Source organism: Phoenix dactylifera, chromosome 1, assembly GCF_009389715.1.
Source record: "Phoenix dactylifera cultivar Barhee BC4 chromosome 1, palm_55x_up_171113_PBpolish2nd_filt_p, whole genome shotgun sequence".
Taxonomy (NCBI): domain Eukaryota; kingdom Viridiplantae; phylum Streptophyta; class Magnoliopsida; order Arecales; family Arecaceae; genus Phoenix; species Phoenix dactylifera.
The window spans coordinates 33,305,327-33,329,736 of NC_052392.1; the positions used below are offsets into that span (position 1 = coordinate 33,305,327).

The following is a 24,410-nucleotide window of genomic DNA, read 5'->3' on the forward strand; positions in this document are numbered from 1 at the left end:
CATTCAATTACTGCTAATGGAAATTCATGCATAATAATCATCATGGATATCCCATCTACTACATTCTTGATCAAATTTTCATGCAGCTAGATTACCAAAATATGGGCCTTCCAATGCAAAAGATGATATCACTTGTATTTAGTTTTTTTTTATATATATTTTGAATATAGAAACTATAAGTGCATGCTTCACATATGCGATCAACTTGGTTTTCATCTCTAGTATGGTTCCAAACTCAGGATTTTATTTTAGTTTCTCTCTTGTAATATTTGCGGAAGGTTTTGAGGTGGTTCCACGTGTCGGACCAACAATGATTCGAGTGCGTACTAGAAGACACATGAAGACTAAAAACAATCGAATTACAGTACCTTTCTATTACAAAATAAGTATTCAAATATTTTGAGGATTGAAAATAGTTGGTTTAGATACCAATTTATGGATTAGGAAAACTAGAAAGCCCTCATGAGATATTAATCTTCCATGCATTCACTCTGAAGGATTAAAAGAGTAAAAAGAATGGCACATACTACCAATTTATATTATGATACGAAGCATATCAAATAAAATAAATCTTGAATCGAAAAAGAATGGAAAATCTGTTCCTATCCTGGCTTTTGTGACTTTTGCTGCTACTTCTCAACTTCCGGTAGACTACATGAGAATCATAAAGAGTTAAGAACCATAAAAAGTGATTAATATTGTATAACTTCTCCATTCAAGCAGTAAGTTCAACCTGATCAAGTGAGAAAAGCATGGTGAGGACTTTGGAGAGGTTGAGAACGACATGGAGCTTGGAGTCTTTTGGGGACCTATATGCAAGGGACCAGAAAGAGTTTGAATCCATGGTTGTTTGTGTTGCAAAGGGTTGTACAGTCTTTGATCACTGCTGCATCATCCAATTATGAAGATGGATGACTACCAAATACGACACTTTGCATTATATGCTGGACATGGTACATGGCCACTGGATGCCAAACATCTATCTATTTTTGCAATTAGATGATATGATTATGATCGAGAGCTGTACATTCCTCTACGGTGCAAAATATGCACCATAGAGGATCCCAATTCAGAATGAGTTTGGATCCTCTATGATGTGTGTTTAGTATCCTATAGATCTAATGCAGCCCTTGATCACCACCATATAATTCAATTATGGAGATAGACAGTTATCAAATATGACGTATCACTGTTGGATGCCCATAGTTGTCTGTCCCTATGTTGGTGGCAATCAAGGGTTGTATAGCTCTCTACATGCATAATACACACTAATACCATAGAGAATCCAAACTTGTCTTTATAGCGTTGACAATTTGGATACGTTGATTATATTTCTTTGTCATATCACTTTTCTTCTCTACAATCACATTTATTTTCCTAATCTAATTTACTAATTTATGCATGTAACCATCGACTAGATGATTAGAATCCAATATTGACAAGCATGGTTTACTTTTGACAAACAACTCCTAATATTATAGGGTATATGATAGATGATATCCTTTATATACATGTATACACGCGCGCGCGCGCGCACACACACACACACACATATATATATATATATATATATATATATATATATATATATATATATATATGTTTGCATGCATGCATGTATATACATATATATGTATGTATATTATATATATGGGCTAAGCTATCAATCTTACAAATTGCTAGCCCAAGTTCAACCTGATTTTAAATCGGGCTGAAAATTCTAGACCCAAGCTTAGCCCAGCCCGTAGAAAATATGCCATCCCACTTAACAAGTGGGTTGGGTCAACAGGCTGTGGAGTGGCCCACCTAATGTTCTTCCCTTACCAAGCACCAAGTGTGTGTATATGCAGAATTGAAATATCAATCATCCCGGTCAATTATGATTAGAACTATTTAGTTCACGCGAAGAAAATTTTTTTATTGAAATATTTTTCTTGAAAAAATAATTTCTAGAAATATGATGCATGAGAAAATAGTTTTAGCATGTTTGGTTGATCATGGAAAGGTGACGCATTCTAAAGTGGCTTATGTTTAGTTGAACATCTATTTTTTTGAAAAAGTTGAATGAATATCTATTATACTTATAACAAAGAAAAAGACTTTATCCATTGATTTTGATGGCTTAAGAGTGCTTTTGGAAAAAAAGAACCCCAATTCTCAACCAGTAGGCAAGTAGCTTTTCTATATCTTATTGGTTTTTTTTTTTATGAAACATGGAAATCTTATTTCCATCACAATGTTACTTTTCTATAAAATATGAGAACCTTATTTCTATAGAAATGCTACTTTTCTATCTCTCTTCTTTAAAAACGTCGACCAAATAAGAGTTATTTCCTTGTTTTTTCGTTTACCACATTTTCTTCCTTCTTTTCTAGCAAACCAAGAGGTGTTGTTCGTCTACACATCAGTAACATTTCATATGTCATGCTTGGGTAATAATATACACAAACTTTGAGTATCATTCTAGTTGTGCATCTCCATATTTTCTTCTCTATCATGACATTTAGAAAAATCATGAAACAATCAAGTGAAATCCTAGCTAATCCATAGAGGATAAAGGATATGCTTGGTTGAAAGAAAATATATGGAATAAAAAAAATATTTTTTCAAATTGTCCAAAAATCTAGTAATGAAATTTTCTAGTTTATAATTTTTTTGAAATAAAAAATAAAAACTATTTTTCAATAAAGATAATTCATTCCTAAAATTTTCCTTTCAACCGATGTAGTCTAGATACTTTCTCTTACACACCATCACATACAGACAAAGTGCCAAATTCTATTACTCAAAATTCAAAAATCTCAAATAAAAATAATCAAGTAGTTTCAACTTATCAACAAAGAAAAATAGCCACCACCATGCAAACGGATTAAATGGAACGAGTAGTTATAATCTTAAGGTAGAGTACTTGATCTTTCTTTGCTCTTGGTGCAGCCCGTTAAACCTCCACGACATCAATAAAAAGACAAACTTTTAAGCATATTTGGAATGATGCATTGTCATCGATATTCCAAATAATTATTAAACATTATATAAATATAATGATGATTCTTTATCTCAAAAAATTATTTTTAAATATATTAAAATACTCACTGAAATAATATTATTATAATAATTTATTGCAGAAATAACGAGCAATAGCAAAAAATAATGGTGTTATCTTTCCTCTTTTTTTAATTAAATAAAATAATATTTTTTTGACCATAAGCCACTCATGATCAGAATTTTGACTGAAATTAAAATTTAAAATAAATATTTAATTATTAAAAGAAAGCATTAGAGAAGATGATAGTCATTATTTGTGTAATAATGATGAGTTATAATGAGAAGTAAAAAAAAATGATATCATAATTTTTTATGCCATTTATCCTAATGGATGAGACTATTTAAACCATGCTTTGCTCTCCTTCCAATCATAAAACAAAAGAGAAAAAAATCAAAGATTTTTTTTTTTTGGTACAATAGCAGCTAACACATGATGCTATTAAATTATAGAGTGATGAGTTATATAGGATGCCATCTAATTTATAATATTATTTGTCTCTATGTAAAAATGTATAGTCCGACAATAAGCATACGCATTCAAAAGACGGGATAATGTTTGACACCTATCAGCCGCTGTTGATGATGATGGTGAGAAAAAAAAAAAAAAACATGATGTTATAATTTTTTATGTTATTTATCTGGATGGACGAGGCCGTCATAACCAAAACCATGCATTTTATTGTTTGAGATCCAAAACCTACCACCGAGTTCTCGAAGAAAAGAAGGAAGGGCAAAGATAAGGGATGGGGATCCAGCACCAGCTATTAAGGAATGCATCCCTGGCTTCATCCAAAACCTTAAATGCTCTCACTCCCCAGATTCCCCCTGCCCGGATTCCAGGCCACGTTCAATCTTCCAGGTGCAGCACAGCATTAAGTCGGTCTTTCTATCGAACCCCTTTAAATTCAACCACAAACCTCCCCAAGATCAGCACTTTATCCAAACCCAAGCCGAGGTTGGTGTTGTCTCATCCGAGCCGGAGGGTTGGTATTGCGATGGCGTCGTCGGGTTCCGTCCAGAATTCGGAGGAGGAATGGAAGGCGATCCTCACGCCGGAGCAGTTCCGGATACTTCGGATGAAGGGAACTGAGTAAGATTGGCTCTTATTTCATCAATTTCTTTTTTTTGTTGTTATTTTGGAAGTTTTGAGTTCTTGGGGTTTGAGTAAGAATGGATTTTTTTTTTGAGTGTTTGTTTTGATGTACCATAACATCACGATATTTTGTGATTCTAGTTGTATCTAAATCTGTAGCTTCTAATGTCTGCTGTCCTTGTTGGGTACCGGGAATTCATAAAATCCCTGAATCGTTGGATTTTAGATATCTTCTTCGGTTAAATTTCTTTAATTTACGATTTTTTTCCCATTTAGATCTTTGCCCTATCAACAAGATCTCAACTTTCAAAAGCTTGCAGCTTTGGATGGAGAAAAGGAGGTAGAATCTAATTTTTGGAAATGAAAATTCCATTCCTTTTGCTCCGTACTTTTCATTGTCCTGGTAGATGGTACTTGGCCCTAAGATAACTTCTTCTTCGAGAAAGAAGAACTTTGGAATTAAAGGCTTGTGCTTATCTTAAAAAAATTGTGTCATATCGGGATTTTCCTGAGAGAATGATGTGCCAGTTTGGAATAAACCATGCAAATTTGCATAACTTTCTTGGTTGATATATTTTAATGACACATATCTGGTTCTGGGTTGTTTCTTTCATCAAATTCTTGATGAACTTGGTCGATCCTGATAATTAGCCTTGTTGCATCTAGGTTCATAGTCTATGAATTTGATTTCTTGTAACAATTGTTTGAGCATTTTGATTTTTGGATACTTATGACTTCCTTGTCATCAAAAGCCTGATGTTCCCTTATCAATTGAAATATGGCTTAATCATAATGTTATTGAGTTGAGACCTGGGGATTAAAACTCACTTACTCTTGGCTTTTATGTTGGAAATGTTGGTCTGCCTATTGCCATTTTGATTATCACTTATGCTGTTTGTTTCTTTGTAGCTGGCTTTTGAGAAATAATCTAAACTGTTTGTTTAATTGTTTTCTCTTGGGCTTGTTATCTTCTAGTTTGACTAGGTGCATCTCTTTTCTGATTTGGAATTATGGATTAGTATAATTTGTTTTGTAGTTGGCAGTTTCAGTACTTGTTAACTGGAATATCTGATGGTATGCTGAATTCATCTTGTTTTGGGTTGTCTTATTTACCTAGTCATCTCAGAACCATCAAAGTAATCATTTGAAATATTATACTCCATGTTACTTACTATTTTCCAAGACTTTTTGTTTTACTGTTCCTATCTGCTGAATCGCATGCATTTTGCTGCCTAACATTTAAATTACACAATTGATTTACTTCTTGATTCACTATTTCTAGTGTGCTTGATGATTGGGATGAATGCATATATCAGCTGAAATCACAGGATTGTCAATTAGCATCTACTTTTAGCTTTAAAATCCAGTGGTCTGAATATGTGTGAATGTAGACAATGACCTGTTCACCTATTCATCTTTTTGTACTCTTTATTTTTTATTTTTTTTGAGCTACTTAGCTTTGTATCTTGTACATTGCTTGATTTATTGGATTTTCAATTGGTTGATTCATACTATCTGGAATCTTCTACCTAGAGTGCTGCACCTACTTCGAAATTGCTCCATTATCTTGCTCCTGCACCCGCTTCTTAGGGGCTTCCTTATTCAAAGCTTTCTTAGCGCTCCACTTCCCTGCTCCTGCATTTGAAGCTATTCTTCCACCTGCTCTTGATTCAGGTATCAAAGGATGGTTATCTGTTTTTTGTTTGATTTATTTTATTTGAATATTAATTATTTATATTGAGAGATAATTTGCATGGTGATCTGAAACTTCTAGTTTTTCCTTCCATCAACTAGCCTTCTAAGACTCGTGGCAGGCTTCTCTCTTGCTTGAAGATGCCTGGAATACGAATTTGGCTCTGACTCTGGAGGATTGAACTCATGTTAAAAACTGGGCATGAAGATTTTGTTCAATCCTTCCCTATAACCTTCTCAACTTGGAGTTATAATCCATTGCAACCACCATTAAGGCATGTTTGGATATTCTTACAGGGTTGGGCTGAAAATCTTGTAGCAATCGGATTTGTTGGCCCATCTAACTTGCATTTTCTAAGAGCCTGTCCAAACCAAACCTAGGTCCTAGCTTTTGGGCTGCAGGAAGAAAAAAAGATCTATGGAGGTCTTTTTTTTTTCCACAGGATTTAGGCCGGGTGGTATTTGGTTGATACAGGCCATGCTTAAATGGACAGCCTAATTCATGAATCCTATAGGATGTTCAGGCAATCCTGTAGGAATATCAAAGCAGGCCAAAAGGCAAAGGCTCTGTTGGTTGGTTTACATAGTAATAATGTCGTCACTTTATTTAAAGGGAAAGAGCACTTGCATGGTTTTGACATTTATTAGATGGTTTTATGGTTAAACTATTTATTCAAGTAAATGTCTTCCAGAAATATTGTTGTTTTTGTTTTAATCAAATAATGAACTTTGCAAAGAAATGTTCTCTTTTTAAAATAATAACATATGGAATATGTGATGGAATTCAATATGATTTTGTGCATCCCACAAATCTGATGGCACAAATCTGATTTTGATGCACATAAGCTTAAAGATGTGATCCATGTAAGTGCTCTATTAGAATCTCATATCGATGTTGCAAATCTCATAATTTTGGGTCAACATTTATTTTTCCCCAAAAGAAAAATGTGCAAGTGATAACTTACATTATCAAGTGGTCTTTTGTTTCTAACTTGACCTCTACTTCCCTCATTTTTCATTTCATTGCACTTGCATATATGTAAATTGCGAGTCTCAAGGCAAGGGAGAGCTTGTTCCACCGTAAGTTAAACCAACTAGTGCTCTTGGTTTTCTCCATGGTTGTTCTGATGGTGAGCTTATACTGATTCATGAGCTTGAATGGATCAGTTTCAAATTTCATGCCACGTATTTGATCTTTATGGTTCATATTACTATATTTATTTTTAAAAAAGATTAAAAGAAAGCACGGAGCGGACACTCTAGTAGAACTCAGCCCCGGCCTGCATCCCTCAATCTCAGAAAAATAAATTAGAGAAGGAAATGTGAAAGAATAATTTAAAACAAAAAGAAGAGGAACGTACAGCTTTGAGATCTTATAATGCCACTTCCACTAATTTATTTATAATTCAGTATATTGCTCATTATATATGACTGGCTGTTGGCTTCTTGAGTAGCTCATAAGTTGAGTCAATTGCTAAACTGACATTATTCATTTCATTTAATGGCTTCAAAAGAATGGAACAAGGCTTGTTACTTACAGCTAAGGCTTAAGATTATCCAATCATTTCACTCAATGGTTGTCCAATTGTCATTAAGGAACCTGAAAAGTACATATGCAACAAAGAGCAAATATTGTAGGACTAAATGTTTAGGGTTAGCATATCTATGTATTTATGTGCATGCACTTGCATGTGGGACCATGAAAAATTTAGGAAGAATGAATACTTCCATTTCTTTTTTCCTTCAATTTCTTATGTTTTGTTTGCATGCCAAGTCAAGAATTGAGCTTGTTTCTTATGTTAATTGAATATGATGTTGTTTTTCAGATACCCAGGCACTGGTCAATATGACAAATTCTTTGGTGAAGGCATATATGAATGTGCTGGTTGTGGGACTCCCCTTTACAAATCCACTACCAAGTTCAATTCTGGGTGTGGCTGGCCAGCTTTCTACGAGGGTCTTCCTGGAGCTATAAATCGCTCAGTGTGCTTCTTTTCTTATTGTTTTGCAATAATATATTCTTTTTCATGCTTCCCTTCAGCCAATTTATCTGTGTTTACAATAATAGTTTAACAAGGGTGACTTATCTTTTCAGCCAGATCCTGATGGAAGGAGAACGGAAATAACTTGTGCAGCTTGTGGTGGGCATTTGGGTCATGTGTTTAAAGGCGAGGGGTTTAACACACCAACTGATGAACGACATTGTGTCAATAGCATTTCACTCAAGTTCACTCCTGCCTCCTAAGCAGCTAATTTCCTCTCATGTTTATTATATGTGATGCCTTCCTAGATAAATAATAAAGTTGACCTATGTATAAGGATCTATTATCATCAACTGCTTCATATTGTCGGTTTATGAATAAGGATCTATTATCATCCAATGCATCCTATTGTCAATGGAAAGTTATGTAGAACGGCTTCAAACATTCTTTCTGTTGTTCCTCTGAACTGTTTGCGGATCCATGCCTTATTCTCAATCTTCTTAACTGAAGACCCACACAAAAACAAAAACAAAAAAAAGAAAAGAAGAAGAAGAAGAAGAAAAGTCTTAATTGAAGGGACAAATTATGATCAAATATCACCAATCCTCTGTCATGAAATGTACGATGTGCCTCCTCTCTTATTCGAAAACAAAGGGGAGAATCAAAAACCATCAGGGTTCAGGTACTCCAATATCATCTTTTTTGATTCTGGGATCAGAAGTTTTTCCACAGCTTCTTACAAGGGAATATGAAGTTTTCATTTTCTGCAAGAAGAATGCCTGCCATGAGTCACTTGTTCTATGCAGATGATTGTTTGATAGTGGCAAGTCTCATTTGTAGGTATAGTAAACAGTACTATACCACATGTTAATCTTTCAGGTCAGAAGTCATAAACTCGAAGTATGGTCAAGCATCTTGGTATCCAGATGGACAGCAGTAAGTTAGTGTTCCTCATTCCTTTTCCTATAAGAAATCAGCTGCACTTTAATTGGGATGAAAGTTAGCTCCTGCCTCAGAAGCAGCTTGCTTTCTTCTACGGGATATTTTAGCTTTCATTTACAAACAATAAGAGTTTTAAGGGCTTTGTTTTTGAATCTGCTTTTTTTTTTTTCAGTTTTCTGTAAGGGTAGTTTATGTTAAATGACTTACAGAATGCCTTTGTTGTATCTTCAATTGTCAATGAATGGCATCAAACCCTATATTGATAATTTGGATCTGGCCTGCAGTTCTAGGGTAAAGAGCATGGTCAGAGATAACTTCAGAGGAAACAAAACCTACCTGTTCCTGGATGTAAGCACTCAAATGTGAAGCTTGTCGGTTTTGAAAGTTTCCTTTAGATTGATATGACCCTGATTTTTATGTTTCAAGTCTTTCAGTCTCCAAATTCTAAGCTTCTTTTAATATCGGCAGTTATATTATTTCAACCAGTTCATTCCTGAACAGGTTACAACAGCTGCTGCTTGTTGCCCTCTATTCTGAAGATTTTGATTGTTTTTTCTTTTTGACAATTTGGTGGAAAACACAATGTTGTTCCACCATTCAATTAGTATGCATGCTAGGGCCTTTTTTTTTTGAACTATTATTTAAATCAGATTTACATTATGGGTCAGAAAAGGATTTGTTATACAGTAGGTTCTAATCAACTAAATCTATGATGATTTAGAGAAATATAGTTGATTAGGTTCCCTAGAATTGGCCTCCAGTAAAGAGGTTTAAATGGAGATTCCTTGGTAAAGTTAGATTCCTAGCAAAAATGATAATGAGGGTTGGGAGGATTTTGGTCTAATGATTCACACTGGTGCAGTTTTAAATCTTTTAATTTTTTTGGACTGTGAACGTTGCTAATTTTCCCCCGTTGATGGTGATCTTCAGTCTTTTGATCTCTAAGGCTTCAGTCATTGTTCCAAGGCAAATGGCTCAACCAAAGATAGGATGTTAGATACCTTAGACTTTTACTTCATCTACAACTCATCGTCTTTATAATTTTCACTGGAGATTAGTACTGGGCACACCTATTCCTGTGTGCAACAATTGTGCTAAATAACACAACATCAGCTCCAACTCTAAATGCATGCTTAGAGAGCATAATATCTTTTTTTTAAATTATCTTGGCATAGCATAATATGTTAAATTTTTACTATCTGCGAGTTTTTTTTTGCATCAGTTCAAGTCATAACTCTTTCTTTGGACGCAGAGTCCTTTCTTTGGCGTGCTATTTGATGTTTAATCTCTATCAACTGAAAGTTCTATTCCTGCCCCAGTTTCAATGGCTGTTCAATGTTTAGTATATAGTCCTTTACATACTTATGCTTGAATGTGTGCAGAACAGATATAAGAATGTACATAAGTATATGTGTGCAAAATACTATTAAACAAAAGCAAAAAATAAAAATACGGAATGAATCAAGGAACTAAGGACATTTCCAATACCGAAAAAATCGGCACCACCCATTGATTTTGCACCTTCTAACATCTCGAGACGAGAATTTGCTCATCACGTTCCTTCGCTGCTCTTTCCTGGATTCTTTGGAGTGAATATTGTATAAAGACCGAGTGTTAAATGACAATTAACTGAGGACTGGGCATTATGTCCCCTTCCTTTTCTGGTTCAATGTCTATGTTTCTATTTCAACACTCTCCAATGATTATTAGATAGGCAACAATTATTGCTTTCTGATTTGAAAAGCATTTAAATACTATTAAACAAAAGCAAAAAATAAAAATAATTTTTCTGAAAATATAACCATCTTGCACCCAAAATTTTATTTAAATTTTGATGGATTCTGTGTGCATTTGCATGTGTTCTTTTACTAGTTAAAATATATAGATAAATAGATAGTAGCACCAACTTGTCTTCTTAAAATTGTGTGGACCACCAAGTCATGGAAAGATGAAAGAAACTTTGATCAGATGAGGATTACAATTGCTCATTCTTCCTTGTGTGTTACAAGGTAGCCAACTCAAGCATGCAGTCAGATTGACCATGCTATCCATTAAATTAAGGCTAGAGGTTCCGAACTCGCATCTTAGGAAGTGGGATGGATATGATCCGGCTAAATTGATCTAATTAACTCGATCTAACCTAAACCGATTTGGCCCAATCCAATGTTGGTTGGGTTGGATTTGAGTTGAGAAACTCAGATTAAAGGTCTGATTGGGTTAAATTTTTCATAAAATTTATTTTCCACATTCTATGATTTATTAATTTTATGAAAATAGATTTTATTGAAAATAACCATATAAATGTTTTGATAAAAGTTATTTATTTTAAATTATACACTTATTTTAATAAAATTTGTTAACTAAATATTTGGACTTTCAATCCGATCTTAACCCAAACTGACCTGACCCGTCTGATTTCCATCGCTACTTGCAAAACATAAATATGATGTCACCTTCAGCTGTACCTTTCTAATATCTGCCGAGGTATCTACTTAGGTTGTCTACAGGATTGCTCGTTGTTGGTAGTTGAAACCGTTGCGAGGAGGACTTCATGGTTCAGCTAACCAAATCAAAGACCGAGCTCGCCTGTGAGAGCACAACCACGGCCGCTTCTTCTGAACCCCCCCCCCTCCGATCTGCATCCTAGATCTCAAACCCCTCTCGTTTTTCTATCTTCATCCAAAATCCCAATTTCCTACATAAAATTGCTTCTTTTGATTCCTTATGCTGTACCGACAGGCACCGGTTCGGTACAGGTTCAACTGAGCGGTTCCGGTCGGTTCAGCATACCTTGAGTCAAGCCATGTCAACTAAGTTGAGGAGATCCAAGATGACTATTTCATCGCCAATCGATGCTAACCCTATTAGAAATTTCTAGTCATGCAAGGAATACCCATTGAAGAACGGAGTTAGATCACCAAATAAGATTTGCATAAGCTCACTAGGACCTCTATAAGGAGTACGAAGCCCATGACTTGTCAAAGTTGAATTTCTCAAGCCAGGGAGAATTGATGCAAATAGGAGATGCACTAAAAGATAAGAATTGACCCTTAGGGTTATAGTAGAACCAAGCGCATCCAGGGTGATACGACAGCAATACTCATGTTGTCAAAGGATCCGATGATGGATAGCTCATTTTCAAAGCCAACAAACACCCGACGGTGGTCACTCCGCTGTTAGAAGCATCCAAAGGCACGTAGCTCACCATCGGAAGGTTTTCTTCTAGAAACAAACCAAGAAGACTCTCATATGAGCTCGAAGACGTACATTGTTCTAAATAATTTGGAGCGCATATCACCACAAATTCCTAGTAGTCGATCCTGAGTCAAAGACAGACTTGAAGATCTGACAGTAAGAATCCAACTTTAGATGGCTTTTGATGGCAAATTGACTACCTTCCAGAGCCTTCCGGCAGCGCCCTTCTCACCATCAGAAAGAAATCTCCTTCTAGAACCTCTTTTGGTTAAGATTATTTAGCTTGGCTGTGTTGGGGCTGTAGTTTCAAAATTGTAATCGGATTACAGAGAACCTCTATGAGTTGTCTTCATTGCAAGGGCTGTGGGACATTATCAATAGCTCCCCATGTACAGTTTTTCATCATTGAAAGTAATAACATGTTCCATTGAAATTTTCTCAAATTATTGAGTAATGAGAAGCTGCAGTTTGGGAGGAGGCTTTGGTGTTGCTGAAACCCTTGAAGACTGGAGGTGTGAGGTTGAAGGTCCAGCATGAAGAGGAGGTGTAGGGTCTTCTAGGTATCAATAAGCACAGGTTTTATTTCTTTCCATTAACCCTTAATTACTTTTACTCTACATCAATTTTCTGCGTCAGCTTTTACTTTAGTTTTGCTTCTAGATTTTCATTTCTGCTGTGTTACTTTAGTCTCGTGTAGGATAAGGACTCCCATAGGGCTCCATATTGCTTGACCTATAATAGAACACAGGGTGCAGATGTAGTGTTTTGAGGAGTTTTCACAAGCTAGAGGGCTTCTAGTCCTGCAAGGTAATTTAGAAGCCTCTTGAGGATGTCAGGAGAGTAGTAATTCTAAAGGGTTCTAATGGAGTCCATAGTTGATGTGTAAGAAATTCTCAGGTCACACTAAGAAAAGTTCAAGTGGGGTTTAGATGAGTTAGAAAGGGGATAATGTCTACAAAAATCAGAAATAGTTAAAGGGTATAATCAAGGATAAAATAAGGATTTAACCACTAGTTGGGGGGCAAATATCAATTTTTATTTCTAAAAAACAATTTTAACCTTTTCAGTTAATCAAGTATCATGTATTCGATAAAAGAAAATGTGCAGGAGATTTCTTGATATCATTATTAATGTTCTTTTTCAAGGATGTAAATCCTGATACCATATATCATTCTAGCCTAGTGCCGGGTTGATATGGTACCATGGAACTGCTAGTCTGACTCATGGGATGGTGGGGCATCCTAGTACCATGCTTTGATGCCTTTTCTTTTTTGTTATTTTTAACTTTTGTTGTTTTAAATGAATTTGTGATAAATATTTAAATGCTTTAAGTTCCTTAGATATGATTTTTTAGTTTGATGATGGGTTGTACGATGCTTGAGCAGGCAGATGTCGAGGATGCTCTTACTAGTTTTGCAAGGTCTCCACCATTGAGGAGGTCAGATCTCAGGGAGGGCAAGCTGAAAATGGGTTGAGCCTTCCCCTTCCTCTCCTCTCTCTTCTCTCCCTTCCTCTCCTCCTCCTTCCTCTCTTTTGCTCTCTCTCTAAGTTTTAGCCCCTCTCATGACTGAAGCAAAGAAGAAAGACAACAATAAAGGGCCAAGTGCTCTCTTTCTTATTCACGTCTAGCCTAACTGACTTGTCCTAATTGTACCAACTGAAACAGCCAAAGCACCCCAGTCTATGCCTAAACTGGTTTCCCCCACTGGTCCCGCATACAATTTCCTTTGTGGAATGGTATCGTACTATTAGGATAGGCTGACACAGTAGGGTCTTTAATCCTTCTTCTTGTTTAATATTGGATAGAAGCAATAATTTCATGTAAAAAATTGAACTAGAATGAGAATATTCATCTATTATTTAATAGAGTTTGGGAAATAAATGAATTGAAAATAGCAAGTTTTTAGTTAATGCAACAAAACAATTTGAGTGCCAATCATATGTCATAGAAGTACATGTATTTAAAAAAATATGGTGCAATATAGTTGGAGTTGTTCGGGGCCCTCATTTTCTTCTTGAATTGATAAATAGGTGAATTGTTTAATAACAAGAGGAATTCTATTTTGAGATTCTTGAGCAAAACTTTTGAGACATACCAACAAAGACCAGCAAAGTGATGCCCTTTTCGTTTAAGTGTTCAGCTCTTTTTTCTTATTTTGTTTTCTTTTTCCTTATTAGATTTATTGCATCGGGTCTTGGGTTGAATAACTTTTGGAAATAAGCTCAACGTATTTAAGCAGGACAGTGGTGGACCATACATGAGATTTGGATGTGGCTGGAAACAACTATCTAGAACTGGTAGATTAGAAATTTGGAATACTGAGAGTCAAGATTTGCTGTTTCGGTATTGAACCCTATACCGGTACCGTATTATAGTGTCGGTACATGATATGGTACGAGACGGTGAGGCATACTGAGTGTCGGTATGATACGAGTTTGCGTACCGATTCTGTACTGGTGTGGTAAGGTACAGTACTGACCGGTGCGGCAAACCTTGTAGAGAGTTGTACTATATCAAAAATTTTAAAACATCATGAGTGATTAAATGGCTGCTTAGGGAAGTTAAATGAGAGAACCGGAACTCTTATGTGACATGGTAGGTGTCCTATTTGAGTTTTAGCCAGATCGTGTCCAACATTCCAAACTAAATAAGCAAGGTGAGGACCACATTGGTAGTTCCTTTATTGGAATGCTCCTTGTCCACAAAAGTCCTTAATTAGGGTTTTTCCTAATTCTCCTTGGTATTGATGATAATGGCTACATCAATATGTGCATAGGTGTCCATACATCAATCCCAAATTATATAGTTAGATTGCTTTTTGCTTGATAAATCCATCAACCATAATCATGTAAGTTCTCCATGATACTGATGACATCCAATGCACACAGGCATCTTGTAAGTATTTTTACTAATGAACATGTATAGGTAATTTAATATTATTTAGTGATCATTTCAGGTAACATTTTAGTGCTTATTTACTTGATTTCTGATGACATCATTGATGTTTTTTCAGAAGGAATTCTTGGTGAAACTCTTAGCAAGTTCAGCATATGGAGTCTCTACATTAGTTTTGTGCTAGCAGCTGGCTGATTTATCAGACTTCAGTGTTCAGAACTCAGAATGCGAATATTCTATGAGAATCTCCCATCCTGCGACCGGTATGACTACAACCCGAGATTCTTCAAGTTTAACTTAAATATAATATAGATATATTTGTTATTCAAATCCCAAAAAAATCACCATGTTTACCTCTATGAACTTCAAAATTTCTTCTATTTTTCATTATTCCTAATAACCTTTCATTTATATTTATATTTTCTGTGTTGATAGAACTTGTTTTCCATTTTGTATGCGAACTAAGATTTATGTCATCTCAAATTCAATCTACTGCATCCTTGTTGTTTGCATACAATTTTAATCTAATTTTGATTTCTTTTGGACTAACAGAAAAAAGCAGTTCTATCAACATGTAATGGATGGTGGGAATAAATATTAACAATCTTTTATGTCCTGCTTTTCTCCTTTCTTCTTTGGTTTGAGATTCAAAAAATTTCTTTGTTCATATTTAGGCTGATAACAATCTGTGAGAACAAATATGCTGCACGGGCAGAGGGTAAGCTTGAAGTGGAAGAAGTCCATTACTAGAAGAGTATACAAAGCCGGACTAGGAATTACATGGAACTTGATTCACATTAGTAGTTACCAGCTTCATGGAGATGCTTGTAATGATAGATGCTACCCAAAGTTCGCTATCTCGGTACCGGACTCCGTACTGGTGCCACGCTAGCATAGTGTCGGTATGGTACGGAATTCTTTTAGCGTACCAAGTGTCAGTACGCCATCCATACCGGATACTAGTACCGAACTGGTGCAGTATGGTAAGTCCCATACCGCCCGGTTCGGGCCGGTATGGCATACCAGGATGCTAACACAATTTGATAGTCTAACAAAGGCAAAGAGCAAGGAAATAAGGAGGAGCCTCAGTCGTAGGTAACAATTTATGATATACTATGATTTTTTTTTTGTTGAATGCTGATAATGTTTATACAGGAATCCCTTTACTGGGTAAATTAAGCAAGATAGGTCTATGCATTCTCAGTTTAGCCCTCTCTGTAACTCATTGATATTTATATGAAAGCTGAGGTAGTTTTAGCTGCTGTTGAGGTGCTGAAAGAGTTAATGTTAACAGATTCTATACGTAGATTTGTTAAAGATCCAGACTCTCATGTTGTTGTTTGTCACATTGATGGGCTATGTGTGTTTAATTGCAGACTGAATCATCTTAGATAACCTTTATAAGGACCAAGGTTTTAGATACTGGTGGGATGGCAGCATGCCACCATCCCAGGTCTCAAGACAGAGCCCATCCTAGTGTCGAGACAAGACAAGTCGGGAAGCAGACCAGGGTGGGACAACACCATCTTAAGTGTCGGTAAGCGTGGTGTCCCGTTCCACAAAAAAACTAGGATGGCCTTGTGTCCCACGGTATCAAAACCTTGTGGCTTAATCTTTGATCAACTTTGACATCAAGAAATTAATTTTCAAGTTCGTTGCATTTTTGTTTTCTTTCACCCTATTTTCTCTAGGCGACACTTGTAATATTATTCTTTAAACTATCACAAATTAATCAGTTTTAATGGGATGAATGATTTTTTGAATGTTTGCTTATTGGTCCTATTGATCTAGATAATTTTGAGTCGCAAATGTTCTATGCAGAACATATTCATGACGTATTCGGGGAACAATCATGCATTAGATATCGTGTTTCTATTGTTGTTATTTTTCTATTTTTGCTTCTTTTTATATGAGTAGGTTCAACGACATATCATTAATGCTATATTTGGATTGCAGGAATGGGAGGTGGGAATGGGTATCATCCCCAATTCCTATGGTTGGTAACTTGCATTGGGAATATTGATTTCAGTATCAGATTGCCATAGAAAAGGACAAACCACACCCAGGGGGCTTGGGTATTGTTATCTCCAGTGCTGGATATGTGCTTGTAAAAGAGTTTTTTTATATTATATTTCTTGATATAAATTATATATTGAAAAGGTGCTATAATAATATATTATTTATTGGCTAATGGAATAATATATATTATAGCTCATATTAGTACTAATATATAAGATATAACTTAGATTATTACATGATACTATATATTACATATTATGTATTATGATAAATAATGAGTTAGGCCAGGATATATGATATTATCATTTATATTAATAAATTATAAAATATTAGTAAAATAATACATATAAAATTATACTATTTATTTATGAAAATAAAATGTTGCCTTTTGTTTAATTTCTTAGAGCTTCACCGAAAGTTAGAATTAGATCTACCTTTGAGAGATTGGGATACTGTAAGAAATGGAAAATATAATCAAGAGACTAGAAGTCAAAGTATGCTATACCGTATCGAACCGAACGGTACGGGGCGTATTGTACTGTACTGGTTTGGTACCGGTACATGGTATAGAGAGCATATCGACACTTGGTATGCCGAACTGGCTCTCATACTGGGCGTACCGATACAGTAATAGGGTGGCATTGGTACGAGGCTTGGTACCAAGACAACGTATCTTGTTAGAAGTGCTTCTCAACAAAATCTATAGTTTATTAAACTTAAGAACCTTTATAAGGAGTCCTATAGTTATTTGAAATTCCAAAAAGAATAGGGAGATAAGGCTGGGAGTGAACCAAGAGGAATGGAGGGTAATACTGTCTGAGATTGTCTGTTCCGAGGGTCTCTATCTATCTAATAAATAGAATTTTGGTTTTTCTAGGGGGCTCCAAGCCCCCCCCCCCCCCCCAACAAAACATGGTTCCACCCTTGAATATACTAATGTTAGTATTCTTAAATAATACATTATATTTTATTTGTTTTATTGTACTATATAGTTAATAGAAGTATATGTCATGTTACATTATATATTTACTATAATAATATAGTACATTATTTTATATTATAATAAATTTATAATCATCATGATAATGATATTAATATTAATAATAACAACATTATTAATGATATTATTGTTAGTATTAAAATATACTAATATAATTTTAATATATTAATGTAATATTACTATTACTAAATAAAATCTTACAATCACAATATTAATATTAATTTATTAAAGTAACTATGTTATAATATGCTACAGCAGTTTTCATTTCCTTCAAGATTACTTGGACTTATCCAAACATGGGGATCAAACTTATTCATTCCCGATAATTTCCAAGAATGGAGTCCTAGTAGTGGTAAAATAATTCCTAATACCCATTCCTAACAACCAATGCTTAATTTCCTAGCAAAATTGTCCCTGAATGCTAGACTTGTGACTGGCAGGTAGCATGGTGCAACGTGGTTTAATTCAAAAAGCATCAAGGAAAATTAAGTCTCGACATGCCATAAGTGATGACCTCTATCTTCGACCAAATTTAGTCATTTGGACTGCTGGGTCAAAGAAATGGTGATTCTCACCAAGGTTATTTATATGTAGGATTGTTGCTCGTATAATCAAATAAAATTATAAGTTATAACTGAGCTTTGATAAAATGCATATTTTGCGCTCGGTCCATCATTAGCAATTCATTTCATGTCTCACATATGCTTAAACTATAGTGGAACAGATACACAATCTACCAAATATTGTGGGGCAATCTCTCCACTGATCAATCTATTCTATGCTAAATATCTATACTTGAATTAATAAAAGTAGCTAGTGTGTATCACTGCAGTCATGCGATACGAAAACTTAATATATTGCATGCATCATGTCAAATACAACGTCTTACATGAAGGTAAAGCTAGCATCATGTATCACTGATCACATTCTAAGGTCATATGCAGCCCTTCTGTTTGCAAGATCAACTTTAATGTGGATCATGATTTTAAACATACATTAGAATAGAAGAATCAGAATAACAATTTTAAAGAAATTTTATCTGATAAAAGTCCATTCTTAGTGCTGGTATGCATACCCCAACATGTATGTAGATGAGCATCAAACCAGAGTTTTCGGTGCAGTGTGCAAGGGGCTGGCATATTCTGAAGTGGCCATTTTGCCCCCAGCAGTTCAGCAAAAGAATATCTGCTGGAGTACATGACTTTTAGTGCTTATTAAATTTATTAGCACAAGGTGCTATTTTAAAGTTGAACTATTAGGTGGCTTTTGGTGTTTTTGTTTTTTAACCAAGGTTCTAGATACTGGTGGGATGGTAGGGCATTTGATCTCCCGAGTGTCGAGATGGAACAAATAGGGAAATAGACCAGAAGGGGACAAGACATTTGCTGTCCCAAGTGTTGGTATACGGGACATCCTGTTTGATGGACACATCGGGATGCTCCTAACCCCATGGTACTTAAAATTCTGTCTTTAACACTCCTATAAAAGTGGATTCTATTTTATGTCTCATTGTCTAGGCAGAGCTAAGGTATAAAACACTAAACCAATTTACATAGAAGGACATATTAACTGATCCAGTAACCAAAGCTTTTTTTTTCTTGGTTATTGATAATAATAACCTATGAATGATAAAGTTAAATCATCTGCAAGAATTGCTCTGTTCAGAGTGCTGCATTTTGTTTAGTGATTAGTGTTCTATTTTGGATTGATTGGTTCATTTTCATTATGTAAGACATTTATTGATTGCTCTACTTGTTTGATAGGTCAACCACCATAGTGCTCTATCTTCTTCAGTGGCGTCAGTGCTTGAATCTTTTGGTAGGTAGAAATGAGAAATGCACTGCCAAGTTGAAGTACTAACTGCATTAGAGGCCTGTAATAGGTATACTACTTTCATGGGACGGCTTTGGTTATCCACACAATTATATAAATTCAGTGTACTTGCTTTTTTTTTATTTTTAGGCCTTCTTTTTCGAAAATTTATGATTTAATGTGCACTGAAAAATTCCACAACATATTGTATGATTTCTCTATGTTGTAAGAGAATTCTGAATTTTCTTTACACTCTGAAAAAGGAGCACCTGTACCGCCTTTTCCCCCCATAAATCATTTCATCAAGAAAAAAGCATTTGTTCTGCCCTTATGGAAGTAGCCCAATAGCTCCTGGAGCAAGTCATACAAGGTATAGTCTTGGGAATTTTCATATCTAAGGGCTGCAGCAAACTATCGTCTTGTTGAGGATCGTATGTGTTGTTGAGTCCCACCTGGAATAATTAGTAGGATAGAGAAAGGTTGATAGAAATTATCGAGCTTAAAATTTAGGTTCAGCTGGATTCTAATGTGTATATCGAGTCCTTGTGGTAGGTTCTATTTCCCAGCATCATCTATCTTTGAAGGGATACTAACAACTGTATGAGTTCTAGGATCCATACAAAAACTGAAAAGCTAGATCAATTTGTTTGGAAATCTCTGATATCAACAGCTTATTCTGAACAGCATGCTGGTGTCTGTAAGTGAACGTAGACAGGGTAGTAGTCTTTGAGAAATTATTAGGTGGACTTCGATCTAGGGTGACCCTGGATCCAGGGTGAAATGAATCCACCTAGGATGATTCACCCTAGATCCATGGTGGACCCAGTTCATGTAATAATTTCTCAGTAGTCTTCTGACATTGGACCAATTATATGTTATTTTAGTACACAGAGTTACTTGAAACATGATTTCCTTCTAGAAATTGGATGCAAGTGGATCTCCAGGGAGATGAGTTTCACTTCACTTTACGTTATAGGAAGCACCCTATCGTATAGCTCTTGAGATGTCCTTGTTACTAATATTATTCATGTCCCCATGTTACATAAGCTAAGAGCAAAAGCCTATTTCCTTGTTGGGTCCATGTACTGTCCTCAAAGCTGATCCATTCGAGCTCTTCTATGCTCTCTCCTAAGATGATTTCCATTGCTTTTATTCTGCTTACCATCCCATGATAGTTAACCAGCTAAAATTTGGCAGAAGTTGTATTTTGATGCGAACGATTAAACTGATCGATGCACTTCATATCAAATCAAGTTCAGAAACATGAAGAAAACAATCAGGCGTCATTGCAATATGTTCATATCATCTTTTATGATGGTTGAGAGCAATCATAGCATCTCCTTTGTCCATGGCTTTGGTCTATGGGGATCCTCAAAAGCTTTATACCCCTTTGATGAGGGTGAGCACTCCTAAACTCACCAGTCCATAAGGTATTAAAAACTAAGTTTACTATTTAAAAGAAATGATGAACTTTCGTAGTGAGAAAGTGACACAAGGCCACTTGCAATTCCGTACTGCATTTAGAGGAAGTGTTTGGCTTGCAAATCTCCCTAAAGATGCTTCACCAGCAAAACATCATGTGAGTACCGGCCAATGATTCTGTTGATGTCTCAAGAATATATACTTCATCCTTTTTTTTGGACTAATTAAGCTGCCAATTCTTTCATGCTAAGGCTTGCATTTTAAAGGTTCCAGTACAGAACAAGTCTCTTTGGTGATGTAGACCCTGTAAATTTGTCCATAAAGCTATGTCACAAGATTTCACTCAGTCCTTGTAGCCTTTGTCATCATCTCTACTCATGCTCTTGTACAATAAAGTGCCACTGAAAGATCCTGAAGAGATTAGCAATTTGCAACATATCATACCTTATTGTTTACTTTCAGCAAGCTTTAGCTGATAATTTCCCTCGTAGTGCGTGTACGGCTTGCATGATCCTGCATTGGTTATCCTAGTTAATAATGCATAATGCTTCGATTAAGGCACATGCAAGCGAATAAAGCTCTCTCTTTCTCTATCATTTGGCTTACCTAGTCTTTGCCATAATAGGCTGCTCTAATGTTCTCCTACTAGAACAAAAATCCTCTGATGCATGCACCCGAGGAGATTATCTGGAGCTATTTTTTTTCCCTATATATCCCATCACATCCATCTTAAAGTAGAAACTGAAGAATTAAAGCAGGATGGGACTCCTACTAACGGAGTTCATCCGTGCCGTGATTTAAAAAGGAAGAGAAAAAAAAGGGAAATACACAAAACATGCATTCATGAGGCCCATATCTCCTCTTTCTTATCAAGTTGTCTATTCCTCTCCGTCCGTTTGTGAGGCTTTCTTTCTCTTTCTCAAGTTCTTTTTTTTCTCTTTCAAATCCCTTTGCCTTTCTCAAGATCTTTGCACCTAAAGCTCTTCTTCCTTGTGAGGGCGTTGTTCCTCTTCTTCCACGTGATTTACTCTTGGTAAATAAGTCATCCAACAATCCAATATACATCTCCAAGCAAGTCACAGTGTTCATCAGTATATAGTTTATAACCACATGATATTATACTTAGTAAATAAGTCATCTAGCAACTCAATACAGACCTCTAGATAAAGTGATATATAATTTTTAGAATATAATAGTTACTGGTATACAATACATGGCTAAATGATATAAACCTAACAATTAAGTTATTCAACGACCTAATACATATATCCAGGCAAATCAATACACCATTTTGAGAATATACTGCTTATAATTATATAGTCGATAGCTAGATGATACATATTCGACGGCTTTCTAATATATACTGTAAGTTTATTTAATACGTTCCATGCAACAATCTAATATATACCTCTAGACAAATTGATACACAATTTTTTTAGATTCTATTAATTCTTAGGAGAAAAATTCGGAGAAGGAGAAAGGGCTTTGGGGAGGAAGAGGAAGGCTTCATGGATAGATGTAGAAGGAAGGATGACTTAATGAGGAAGAAGAGATACCAGCAAATGGCCTCATGGACGGATATGCTTCCCATATATATTTTTGTTTAAGTCACTGAATGGATGGACTTCATTAGTCCCGTCTCGCTTTGATTCTTCGATTTCCACTTTAAAATGGATGAGATGGGATACGTGGCAAAAAAAACAAAAAAAAAAAATAGTTCCGAGGATTTTGGTTTCTCACTACTCTTGGCTTATCTTTATTTGTAGGTAATTACTTTAATATGATAACTTCTACTTTATTGGTGTTGGATTGAAGGCCTGATTAATTTAAATGGGATGTGCATTGCAGCTCTCGAGTGTGTTTTGCAATCTGAGGACAGGCTCCATTGATAGTGGATAAAGAAGCTCGCCTACATCCACCCTTGGACCCACTATCAACACTCTTACCGATTACCTTTCACTGAACCCCTCGATCTCCTTGCCTTGGAATGAAAACTTATGTTTTGGTTCTCATGCTACCTTTCTGTATTTGTATCAATACCGTCCATAGCATGAACAACTTTTTACTCAATTCATACTCCATGCTTACTCTTTTCTTTTTGATTTAAAGTTTCTCGGGCAGGTGAGATTGGCCAGCCGGATCAAAGCAGTACATTATCGGAACTTGATCCTTGACCTTGACCTCTCTCACATCAAGGTGATTTCTTTCCTTCAACAAGGCCGGATCAAGTTGGCTCAATATAATGATATGAGATGAAGTGGATTCAACGTCTGAAGTTCCCTCCATCCATTGTCTTTTTTTTTCTTTTTGGTGGGATAGAGAGAGGGAGTGCAGGAGCTTAGGTGTGAGTAGTATATTCTAGAACTCAAGATTATAGGAAGAAAAGATAAATGCCACAAACAAATGAAGTGGGGACTTCATATCCATGTTCTAGTTTGATTAAAATAGATGAGAAGTGCTTACCTATGTTCTTGTAATGATAGCCATGGGAGGGAGAAGTGTTCACTGGTTGAGTACACATGCATCTGCGAGTTCTCTGTTTTTTTCCTCTCATCTCCTTATGTTCACTTAAAAAACACTCAAAAGAAGGCAGCTTACAAAAGCTGGGAAAAGAGAAAGGACTTTATTCTTGATCATGCTCACACATGGTCACAAAGTCTCGATTGTCCTTTCTCATGGTTGTAGCTCAAACACATAGCAAATTGAGTTTTAATAGAATTTAGTTGTTTAAACTACTTGTTTTTTCAAGGAACTTCACTTTTTGAATATATAACTCCACAAGAAACTTTGGGAGGTGTGAGGAGGATGATAACCTTCATTGTAAACCTTCTTTCCTTGGCTTCTTTGTTCCCGTGCCATGCTTAAAAAACTTTCACTTGCTATATTATAGTGCCTCTATCAAGATACAAGTATTAAATATTTGGCAATGAAACCTAGATGTGCCGCATGGCACATCCCCGCACCACTTAACCTTGGAACTTACAATTTATTAACTAATCCTTTGTTTAGGCCCTTGTGTTTGATTTGACAGCCAGCTCTTAGGATTGTGCACCACGTGGCATACCCCTATGTAAGCCCATAATTTATAGGCATTCTGTGCACTGAATACAATGGCTCTATTGATGCCAAAAATCATCAAAGTTTCATCTGATGTAAATGAATATTTTAGCTAGAGCTTTGGCTAAATTTACTTAATTGGATGGGTTTGTTCTAATTTGATGGAAATGGCTCTCACAAGCATGACACATTTTGTTTTATCTAATTGGTTCTTAAAAATCTAGGGCCAGTTGGTGTTGCTTCTATATTTCAAAC

The 24,410-nt window shown here is 35.6% G+C and overlaps 1 protein-coding gene across 5 annotated transcripts; it reads left to right on the forward strand.

Annotated features, from left to right (window-relative positions):
• Positions 1–3,697: 3,697 nt before the first annotated feature.
• Positions 3,698–19,926, forward strand: LOC103713395 (peptide methionine sulfoxide reductase B5-like). Of its 5 annotated transcripts, XM_039132412.1 has the most exons (8): positions 3,698–4,135; positions 7,657–7,813; positions 7,926–8,748; positions 9,039–9,102; positions 13,335–13,419; positions 14,964–15,108; positions 16,802–16,920; positions 19,628–19,926. In XM_039132412.1, the coding sequence occupies exons 1-3, from the start codon at positions 3,789–3,791 to the stop codon at positions 8,073–8,075; spliced, it is 654 nt and encodes a 217-aa protein (XP_038988340.1). In that variant the 5' UTR covers positions 3,698–3,788; the 3' UTR covers positions 8,076–8,748; positions 9,039–9,102; positions 13,335–13,419; positions 14,964–15,108; positions 16,802–16,920; positions 19,628–19,926. The 5 variants fall into 5 exon arrangements, with proteins under 5 accessions (XP_038988340.1, XP_017699833.1, XP_038988345.1 ...); XM_017844344.3 differs by lacking the exon at positions 16,802–16,920; XM_039132417.1 differs by lacking the exon at positions 16,802–16,920 and having other exon boundaries at positions 7,930–8,748.
• Positions 19,927–24,410: the final 4,484 nt, after the last annotated feature.